Genomic DNA, 11,614 nt, shown 5'->3' with positions numbered 1-11,614 from the left:
TAGAACTATTAACTTTAACTCGGAGAGTAATATGAAGTAATATATTGAATACTGCAGTTATATCGTTTTATAAAAAATATGAAGAGATTCATTAGTGAGATTAAATTTGATATATGTTATAAAACAACGTCTAACTAACTCTCGGTCTCTAATAGTCGTTTTAAAACCCCATTCGCAGTTTTAATCCCGTTTTATTTGTGAGCGAAAAGTCGATATCAGTGTTGGTGTGTAGCAGGATTACGTCCGTGTTTGTACAACAAAATGTCACTGCTCTTAAAATACCGCAAAACGATATTGAACTCGCAAATAGGGATTTAAAATAACCGTTTTAATGCCATATTAGATATACGTTTTAAGAAATTGTTTGTGGCTCCTGATGTTAAATAGCATTCGGAAACTTTTATCATGATTTACTTTACGAAATAATGTGACGCCGTTCGTGTTTGTGGAATTCAGACAAATATTGATAATCTATACAACTTAGAGTATTTGGTAAACAGGATGTCGTCATTCTATTTTAGTATTTGCCAGTCACCTCTAAGGAAAAAATAGATAGTCTGGATATATTTTTTCACAAATGTTATATATTTTCTTAGATTTATTAAGGTTTAAAAGTTTAAATTGTCTTCCGGAAGTTTTCATAGCTTAAACTAGAATGACAGAAATAGATTGATAGAAACATGTCTTATCAAAACAGCAAATCTCCCTTCGGGGAAGTCTTTTTGTGGCGTTGTTCTCAAAGGGTATATTATTTCCATATTTCTTTAGACCCTGGAACGATACCATCAAGATTCCATAATAGGCGATGGAGACTCGTACTGGACTCGAGGTTGATCCGTAAGCTTAGTGTCATCTTTGCCCAGAGCCAAAACAACAACTGACAAACTATACTTTAAAATTGTTTGTAGCATAGTTTACCATCTATTATGCGGAGAATGAGGTTGTTTTTCCAACAATGTAATCAGCATTAATCAATTAAAATTACCAAACAGTGATAAATTAATTGAAATACTCGCTATAAACTCGGAGTGTTCTTTATTTCAATGAGAGATAACGTGGTTATGAGAGTGCAATGGACGGGCGGAGGGAGGTGGGTTGCCGGAGGTGGAGCTTACTAAGGAATATAATCATATGCTGTTGCTGAGAACTGACGCCGTCAACAAGATGTCGGCAGGTAATTAGTATATTTATTATTAATTACATAAATAGATGATCGAATGTAAATTTACGACTTTATTTATTATTTACTTAGTTCACTTCAAGCTATAGATAGCAACAGACATTGTTAAAATGTTTTATCTATTACTATTCAATCTAGTGATTTTGTAAAGCTATTGGTAATATAAAGAGTTTAGTGTCGGTCGTAGCGGGCTCCGCGGTGGCGATGATCGGCGCCAACCTGCGCTTCGGTTCAGCGGGCGCTTCCAACTCCTCTGTGGTTAACAACACGAGGCTTTGCCCTCCAGGGGGAGCAGCTAGCGCCGCCGCTCTCCTCGCCCTCTCAGGCCTCGGTATGACCGCTAACATCGCGCTCATGGCCGTCATACTGAGCAAGAAGCAACTGAGACGGTAAGTAAATCTCTTTTTTATTATATTTCTTCTTATCCGAACTTTTAGCTTTGAGTGTCACATGAAGGTGGTTTTATTTGACGTGTATTTTATTCGAGTAATAATTAGAGAGCGTTTCAATCAATATCTACTAAACCTCTCGACGCAGAAATAGTCATTACAGCAGCAGGAAACGTGTAAGTAAGAGACATGGAAGTTACTTTTCAATATGACAGCAATGTACAGAATAAAATTATTAGTGTATTGTTTCTAACTGAAGTATTTCTCTTGCTATAATTTTTTTGTCTTAACGTAATTAACGTAACGTAACGTAGATTTAGAGTAGTAGAGTAACGTATATTTAAAAAAAAATGAAAGTATAAATTGAATAGTCGCATTTTATTGTAACAAAAGGAGAAAGAATTTTTATTAAAAAATGTAAACTTTTGTTATTATGTACCTTATGAAAGATTCGTACAAACAAACGCTCGTTTTTCAGAGATCTGGAAATATATGCTCGTATTTCAAATAAAGATTAAACATGTACTCTATGAAACAAATAAGTATTGTACAACACTTCACATTTTAATAATATTACGTACATCCATTTCCATATTATTACCTTTTAGCCACGTTGTGATGTATAGCGACTATACTTTTAGTCATCTCTGCCAGCTCCGTATCCGTGTAATGTTTGAAAACTTAAAAGCTTCCCACGACAGAAATATCTGGAATATATAACCTAAATTGGACGACTTCAGGGTATGTCTCTGAATAAATCACGTTTGAGAAAAGTTCACATTTAAATATTTTATAATATTTTGCGTTAAACTATATATCTGAAATATAGAAAGCGAAGCGTGTATCGTGTTGAACTCAAAGAAAATTATTAACCTCGAAAACAAAAAGAAATTAAAGAAAATATTGTTTTACTGAAATATTATTGGAATATAATTAATATAAGCGATAAATAGCTGGATGAAGCGTCAAATAGTTGTTTAAAGCAAAATCAGTCTCCGAAGTTACTGAGTTGTTAAAAATATACATATTTCAAGATTATAACTATATAAATATTTAGAAAATTTTAGAAGTTAAATTAATGTTAGTATGACGATAATTTAGTTATGGGATGTTTTTTTAAGGGTTGAAAAAGGCTTACTTTAGTAATCTAATTTAGCCAAATATTTCAAAGAAAGACTTAAGAGGAATGTCCAGAATTAAAGATCGCCAGGGGTTTAAACTTTGGAAGAGTACAATTTTCATTGGTGCGTACAACAATGAACATCGAAGCCCGGTTTTCATATTTCTATGGGTGAAAATAAGGTTCTGCAAATATTTTTATAAGATTAGTTATGGGTATAATTAATATATCGGTAAAATAAATAGGTAAAGGCTCGGTACGGACTGACGTCTCCTGAGAGTCAGCTAAAATATGAAATATATTTTTAATATAGTCGAGTCAGAAGTAAAGTAATAAGGGCGGAGGTTGGATAATGAAAGTGATAACACACCGGTGTCGAGGCAAGGTTTTCAGTTGGTGTTTCCTCGACTTGAAAGATGAAAGACAAACATCTCGGGTTATTGTTGTTGAAATTGGAGAGATTAAAAGATAACACGGAACAGGAAAATATGTTGTTAGCCCACAAAAGAACATTTCGTCATGCTTAAAATTTTTAATATCGTACCTAAAGTAAACATGTAATGATGCTACGTTGTGTAGATTCGTCATGTTTGTTATACTTGGTGAGTTTCTCCTGGATATTACTTTCATTTGAAATGGATAATTATAATAAAACACAATATTAGCATTACATAAATATGTAATACATATGTTTTATTATAATTTATATATATTTATATATACTGGTTAGGTGTGTTGTTGAGAACAAGTGATTAATAAACAAGGTTACCACAAAGGTCTTCTGCTGCCGAAGGAAACTCCTATTATAGTTGAATCTCCTCTTGATTGTCTTGATTTTCATGAGGTTACTAGCGATCATAGTCCGTAATTCCTTAAATACAATTTTCATCTCCGGCTGAGGGGCGGAGAAAGCATAAATATTTTTCCTTATGTTTTAAAAAATCCTGTCAAGAACTTGTCCGTGCTCTGAAGGTCGAGGATAAATATTAATGACTCCTTTTAAGCTTGAGCTGGACGTGTAGTTACCCGATCGGTCTAGAAGAGTAGGATAAAAGAAAAGTTATGAAAATAAATATTTGAAGTGCCTAAATTTTTAAGTAAAGACACTGAAAAAAGACTTACCGACCTTATCTCTCTCCTGCATTGTTCACTGTAGAGCTTTATTATTTATTTATATCCTAGTCTCCAGCAAAAGCAGCCAGGTAAGGTATTTAAATTTATTAAAAAATCCACTTATATTTATGTGTATTATGCATTATTATTTTTCATACCATGTCGATAGTATAAAAGCGAAAAGCTCTCAGATGTTAAGACATTGCCGTTGCCTTTGACCACGTGTAATATCAGGGTTATTTAGGGTACTATAATTCCTTTTTCTTATAAATATTAATCTTATCCTTATCATCGGCAGGTGGTCTCACGGCCTACTCTTCCACCAGGCGATGGTAGACTGTGCCCGCGCCGCCATCCTTCTACCTCTGGGTATAGCGGTGTTCCGATGTCAACCAGTCTATAAATGTTCGCTTGTGGAAACTGCGTTTTTATTACTTGTAAGTGAACTTTACCTTACTGCTAAAAGACTTGGGCCTGCCAAGAACTAACATGAATTCATTCTCTGAACGTTCAAATTTGGTTAGGTAGAGAGAGGAGTTTGGACAGTGGAGGTAAGCGTTTAACGCGCGTTAGATAGGGGTCCCTAAAACCTGGGTCGCAAGTCCCAGGCACTGTTAAAGCTCCTCAGCCTGCAACGCGATGGACCCGGTACCCGCACGGTGAATCCATGGAATCCTGAGAGGTTTCGTCTCAAAATAATAAAATATGCATTTCTTCTATTAACATTGATAACAATGCACCTTGACTGATACCACGTATGTTTTTGGGATAAAAAAAATATAATCTTTTCAAGGAAATTATGACAAAATAAACCTATTATACTCTTATAATATGTGAACCCAATAACTGATTGATGGGATCAATAATTAACAATGTTCATGATTATTTATTTGAGTAGAATTTTCTGTGTTATTTGTACAATGTCTTCTACATTAACAACAGTTTGTAATTCGAAGTTCTATCAACTTGTACTATTCCCAAGGGGTTGGTCGGTACGATCATTCATAAATAGGAAGCCGAGCTCGGAAGCCGATGCGGCTATAGCCTCCTTCCCGGGCTACCTGTTAATGTTTCCGACTGACCTACATTAAATATTCCATATTATAGTTTCGTGTGCAGTGATTTTTAAGTAGTTTTTGATATTTTACATTACAGAGCGGCTATTAGCAAGAATTATATCGTTATATTTTCTATTTAAACTGTAAAACATATTATCGGATTTTTAAATTACACGACCATACTCTTATCTCTTGATTCGTTGCCAACTCATTTTTCGAACATTTAGTGAAATGTTCTTCTTCCAGAAAACCAGTTTGTGTATTTATGTTGATTTGAGAATATTATAAATAATAATATCTAAATATAGTAATCTTTTCTATACGAGTAAAAATTTGTACCAAAAGTGTTTTAAAATTTTGTTCTCAAGAGATGAACTTTAATATTTAATCAATTTACAAATACTTGAATTTAAATTCTAATAATTGTATGGCAGATATAGTTATATGTAAAAAGAAGAGTTAGAATTTAATAATACTGAGATCAATTGAAAAAAAAATCGTAAATAATTTTTATTTTGAATTCCTTGCTTCTTTAAGTTTTATAATAATTTTTTTATGTTTTTCTTTTTTAAATAAAAAAACATACAGGTTAATATAGATTTGGGTTTCCAAGTTTAGGGACGGCTATAAGTGTTTGATTACTTGAAGTTTGTTTGAATGGCTGGAGGGATCCTGTTACAAAGTTAGTCGAAGATAAACTTAAAGCAACTTTAGGACTCCGAGGAGCCCTGTGACCGCTGTCGGTTATTTAATATATGTAGATATGTATGTCTGATGTTACGGTTGTCGAAATATATGATTAGACATAAGTTTTTACAATGTTTAGTACTTATATATTATTCTTCCAATCAGCACCTTGAATGTTGTAACGGTGTATATTCTAAATGGTTTTAATTAGCCAACGTAAATCTCGACCGAGGATGGCAGTCTGCCAACGCTGGCTCCACATCAGAAGTTCGATCTCAAGACATGGACTATAATACGCCTATTGTTACAAACTAGCACAAAAAGGCTCTTCTCTACTTTCTACTACATTTATCGGCTCTTGGAATATAAAACATTTTCATTTTATTATTTCGTACTATGTTTGTGTTAAGAATGTTTACCGTTTACCATAAAAAAATATAGGTACTTTTATTCGTAGACTGTTATATTATATTGAATAAAATATATTGCAATTTCTTTTTTGCTTAAAATTTAGAGAACAATCTAAATATATAAAATGATATTCTGCTATTGTTAAATATTTCTTATTACTTATTTATTTTCATTTTTTTAGGCCAATAATAATATTACAATAGCACAGATATATATTTTTGGGACGTTGTATTCTTGCATGTACATATGTTTTGTATATCTGTAACAATAGAACGTAAATCAATTTATTACCGTATCAGGTAACCGTCTCAACGGTCAACATGCTCACGACAGTTCTCAACGACAGTCCCATTTTCCCCGAAAACGAAGAGGAGCAGGCTGATTTATCGGCGCCTTTATTAATGGATAGTCCACAAGTACGTTCCAATGATAATGTCTTAAGGATACTGTTGTCTTGCGGAAAGAAAATATATTTTAAATAATAAATTCTCTTCTTTCTTAATTTTTGGCTATTAGACACAATGCAACAGCGTGATGTTTACGTTAAATTATTAATATTGTAGTAACAGACAAGACTAAAATAAAGACGTGTGAATAAATAATACTCACATTATATGTAATTGTACTCATTGATGCATAAATACAATATTTTTTATTAATACGTCGAGTGACTTGATGTAAGAATTTGTTTACAGACAATGTCATACTTTAACGTATCTCTAAATTTTTTATTAGATAACAAATTGTATTGCTTTTATAATTCTCAAATAGACATTCTGTTAGGTTTATTAGTGTAATCTTAGTTAAAGTTTTTATTTCAGTGCGTCCTTTTCGGAACTTTTATGATATGGTTTGCGTCAATTACCATTAACCTCGGACCCACTTTCTTATCGGGAGCGTTGGCCGCCAGTGCGGGCTCTTACGGCTCCTATGGACCGTCACCGTCCTGCCCCCTGGTTCGAGGACCGTTCAGACATTACGTTCTCAACGCCCTCTGGATAGGAGTTAATGCCGTTTGCGTCGGATTGACATTATTCCATTTACGAAAGCTCCATCGGGACCTCACAAAGGTTTGTAAATTAATATTGTCTTATGAAAGTTACAACCGATAGCTCGGAGAAGTTTAACCAACTTATCGAACGCTTCAGTATTAGCATTCCATTCATAGTAATATATGTTCTAGTTCGTTCCACTTCTCCATGTTTAGACGCTATACATGCATATCATTCATTGCTTATAGCCGATAACATAGCAATTCAAGTAGTACGAGTAATACAAATGTGTGTGTATGACAGCCGTTTGAGGTCGTTGTTCGCGAGGAGGCTGATGAAAGTAATTCCAACTCGTCGAAGCTCGCCGGTGATTTGCAATGCAAGAATACTGAATATGCATAAATCGAGTTGGTATATTGCCAATATTTCACAGAACTTTCGTATAAGATTTAAATTTTCGTGCACGAACTTATTCGGAATAGCATCACGTGGTGGTGACGTGAATCGGGAAAATTGTTTCTACGATGTCTCGCAGTTTTCGTCTCGAAATTGAAGCGTGGGTATGGAAGGTTGGATAAAATTTAAATCTTATGGCATGCAGGCTAACGTAGAGGCCGTTCGTGTCGCGGGTTTATTGACCACGCTGGTCAGCATGGCTGGAGACAGTCGCCGAATGGATTCGCTCCCCAACAGTGTCGGTCCGAGGGTATGTATGCATGCGAGGAATGCCTATTTTTTACTTCATCTAGGGATGTTGCACTGTAGTTTAGACTCTAAATAGAAATTAACTAACTACTAATTGGTTTTAAATATAATCTAAAGCTAACTAATACCTATATTATATAAACTTCTTAAATAGTTCTATATAATGACTTCAGTAATAGTATTTTTTTTTAGTAATTTTTTTATCTTTTCTGCCTTCTAATTTCATAAAAGCCTATATCGTCCAAATTCTTTTATTTTCTTCTAAGTATGTAGGGCTCGAACGTGTTTTGGTGTTGAATCTTAGAGCAGGAATGTTTTCAGACCGTCGATGGTGCTTTAGCTGACGGTCACTGTCGTGTCAGGGGCAGCGCCAATCTACCGCTGGGAGGAGGCCGGCGTCTCCGGGGATATCTGGCGAGAGTCGAGCGGGAGGGAGTCAGACGAGTGCGCATGTTCCTCGTCATCACCGCGGCCTATATTCTATTCTGGGGACCTTTGTTCTTTATTACTCTTTTGCATCATCCTGCCTTGACCTCACATGTGGCCTATGAAGTAATTACATCCAACAGATTTAAATAAATCCACACTCCAGAATGTGTATACCAAAATACCAACAATTTATATTTTCTTAGCTATACTTCCAAATAACGCTGCATATCTCGTACGTGCACGCCGCTGTCAACCCGCTACTGTTCTTGGCGCTTCATCGAGCTCTGCGCCGCGCCGCTTTGCAACTCTGCTGTGGGTGCTGCGTACACTGGAGCCAGTTCGTTCTGGCCCTCACCGCGGCTGGTAACCTAATAGCAACTAATCGTTATCATAACATGTATAATCATTAGTTCAGTAAAAAAAAAAACATTTAATACTATCGTCGTATGTTATATATTGTGTTCTGCGCCAGATAAATTATGAGAGGCCTCGAAAATTTTTATATGGGTCGATAGTGATTCAAAATGAAGGTAAGCCAAAAGATGATGTCCGTGTAGCCCAGTCTCCCCTGGCTCCGGCGTCTTTCTCTCCGGCTGCAGCGTCCCCGGAGCCTCCACCCGCGCCCCCTCCCCCGGCGCCTCCTCACGCTCCGGCGCCACACACGATGATGGTAATTACTTCTTATATGTAAGTGTTGACACCGTAATACGTGGTTTATCACTCGCACGTCCTGCACGCATCCCTTAGCGTCCCTGACGTCGTATATCTCTCCCTACCCCTAAGAAGGCTAACGGACCTGAAAATTTTAATCTGGCTTGCATGTGTGTGTGCGTGATCGGCTGTGTGAGTGTCCCTTAGCTGAAGTCACGATGTCGATCTCAGAGTTGGGAGGTCGAGGAGTGTGATGCAGAGAGTATGTCGAGTGAACGTGTGCAGGGAGACGAGGATATGATGGAGTGGACCGGCGTGCGGCGTCCGCGCTCGCCGAGCCCGCTGCTGCCGGCGCTGTGAGACCACAGTGACGTCATCGATGACGTCGACCGTGACGTCCCACGACACTCGAACAAAACTACTACGACTATTCCTCGGAGCGAACTTTTATTGTATTCTCGATGTTAGTCAGTATTGATATCATATAAGAGCTCAATTATAAAATAGCAATAAACGACCACAAATTAATATAGATCGATAAAGATATTTTTGTGATGTTACTTTAACGACGACACCAAATAAAGGGTAAACCCATATAAATAGTTTTATAAATACTCGTAGATATAAGAGGATCCCTCGTGTGTTTTCACTTGCAAATATTCTTCTTAGATCAGGTACACGTACGTGTGTATCTTATTTGTTGTAAATAAATCGATGTCGTGATTACATTATCTATTTGAGAGTCAGTAAATGTTCACTTTTAAACTCACAACACTTTTAGACTTAATTGAACACTAATTTTAAAGTCACAGCCGTTTTAGAACTAGGGTCGATATTTACTTACGATTCGACCGGAAATAAAAAAGAAAATCGAGATAAAACCTCTATTTCAATTTTTTTGTAAAAGTTAGTTTTAGTTCGAGCTTTTAAACTCAATTCCGACATTGAGAACTAGTAGGTAGTAGATATAAATGAACCTAATGATTATTAATAGCATTAAGTTATGAATATTACTAGTAGCTATGAATACTAGTGTCGTATGAAAAATAGTATTTTTGTAATACTTGAATGAAATAAATTTATTATAAGTTGATAAATAATTAAAATTCTTGTAGAACTTTGCTCTGCTTTCACCGTTTTATAAAAACTTCTTTAAATATTATATTATAATACAACATGAAGAGTTCCTTATAATAATGTTAGTTTGAAATAAATTAAAAACACATTACGTATTTCGATGACGTAAATTATTATTAAGTTAAAAATTCCATTTTTTTCGTTTTATTCTAGTTAATTATAACGTAAACTTTCATTATAACTGTAAATGTTTAATTTTATGTCTCAATGCTTATGAACAAATACGCTAAAGGATATATGAAGCCAGTGTAAAGACTGATTTTAATAATTCATTTATGTTATTTGAAAGTGCTGCGTCCCACTCGTTTAAACGTTTTAAGTTAAATTGTTACAAAGAGTTAAACTTCAGATACGAAAATTAAAATATTGTAATCAGAGTCGTCGAGCTCCCGCTGTTAACTTAAATTGAACTTTATTGTTCGGACTCGAAGTTCAAAATAAAAGATTTCCTCGCACGTTTCAACAATTATAAAGACGTTCCTCCTTTAAATGATGCATCACCTCGAATATTATTCAATAAATTGTTTAACTCTTGAACTACGTACGTTTATTAAAAAAGTGAATTAAAACTTATATTATATATGAACACTTATAAAGTAAGTGAAACTATTGTCCGTTTTTGATATAAACTTATACGTGAATGTGTTAGTACAGATAAGTGTATAGATTTAAACATTTTGATTCTCATTAAAATTTGAGCTCTATAAGTATATTAAAAATAAATCAATTCTCACTTCATTTGACAACAACTTTAAAGTACGAGTATATCTTAAGAGTTTAATAAATGTAACAAATTGCCAAGTTCGTGCTCAAAAGCTTACTCTCTTATATTTAAATATTGTCAATGATTCCCTTGTATGTGTACATTTATTATTAATATCAAATTATATGTATTTTATTCCAATGTATGTTAGTTCGTGTATTAGAATATGTTTAGATTAAATTTTACATCGATATATAAAAGGGTTGTACATTAATGAATTTGTAAAACTGAGGAGACTAAAGGTAAAATTATTTGTAAAAATAATGTGTTCTGTAACGAAATGAAATAAAATATAACATATAATATACAAAATAAAAGAAATATTAAAATAGGTTTGACGTTCTTTTTATTTTCTTGAATCATAAAAGGTATTTATTTATATAACGATATTTTCCCATTCCATGCAAGGCTTTAAATAAGGCTTTGAGAAATAAAAATCCGAATAAGCTATCTCACCTCAGAGGTCAAAACGATCAGAGAGCACTGCTTTATATATTTAAATAAATATGACATATTAAATATCTCTCATTATTTTTGTTATTTTATAAGTATGAAACGGTAATTAAGGTTTCCCTCACGATACTGGCAGCCTCTCGACATTTAATTGCAAAATTAGCAGCGGCTCTAGTTTAATATTTACTCGGCTTTAACTTTTCTCGTTGAAGCAAAAAAATATATTGTTCAAGAATGTTTTATAGCTTTAATGATGAAAAATAACTTTACTGAATAAAAAAAATTCATTTCATGTTACTAAGAAGACAATATGTAAACGTTTCAAAATGTTTAAGGAGAAGCTTTTTTTACATAATTTACTCAATTTAATAAAATATATCAATGTTAAATGTTTGTTGGGGTAATAATGACATGTTGTCTGATTTTGCAATAATCATTAGTATTGTACACACAATTTGAACCATGTCTCTACCTTAGGTTCCAGTAGGATGCCTTCTGAGGACGTTATCTTTTTATAAATGTGTTC

General features: G+C 34.2%; 1 protein-coding gene across 3 annotated transcripts; it reads left to right on the top strand.

Moving 5' to 3' along the window:
* Nucleotides 1–783: 783 nt before the first annotated feature.
* LOC116765735 (uncharacterized) lies at nt 784–10,888 on the top strand. 3 transcript variants are annotated; one of them, XM_032655322.2, is made up of 10 exons: nt 784–1,174; nt 1,356–1,569; nt 4,101–4,239; nt 6,258–6,374; nt 6,780–7,028; nt 7,552–7,656; nt 7,977–8,207; nt 8,288–8,447; nt 8,642–8,754; nt 9,021–10,888. In XM_032655322.2, the coding sequence occupies exons 1-10, from the start codon at nt 1,132–1,134 to the stop codon at nt 9,093–9,095; spliced, it is 1,446 nt and encodes a 481-aa protein (XP_032511213.1). In that variant the 5' UTR covers nt 784–1,131; the 3' UTR covers nt 9,096–10,888. The 3 variants fall into 3 exon arrangements, with proteins under 3 accessions (XP_032511213.1, XP_032511206.1, XP_061378083.1); XM_032655315.2 differs by having other exon boundaries at nt 8,967–10,888; XM_061522099.1 differs by lacking the exon at nt 7,552–7,656 and having other exon boundaries at nt 8,967–10,888.
* Nucleotides 10,889–11,614: the final 726 nt, after the last annotated feature.

This window comes from Danaus plexippus, chromosome 11, assembly GCF_018135715.1.
Source record: "Danaus plexippus chromosome 11, MEX_DaPlex, whole genome shotgun sequence".
NCBI classification, from domain to species: Eukaryota; Metazoa; Arthropoda; class Insecta; order Lepidoptera; family Nymphalidae; genus Danaus; species Danaus plexippus.
The sequence above is the reverse complement of the archived record's forward strand: the minus strand, read 5'-3'. Positions and strand labels throughout refer to the sequence as shown.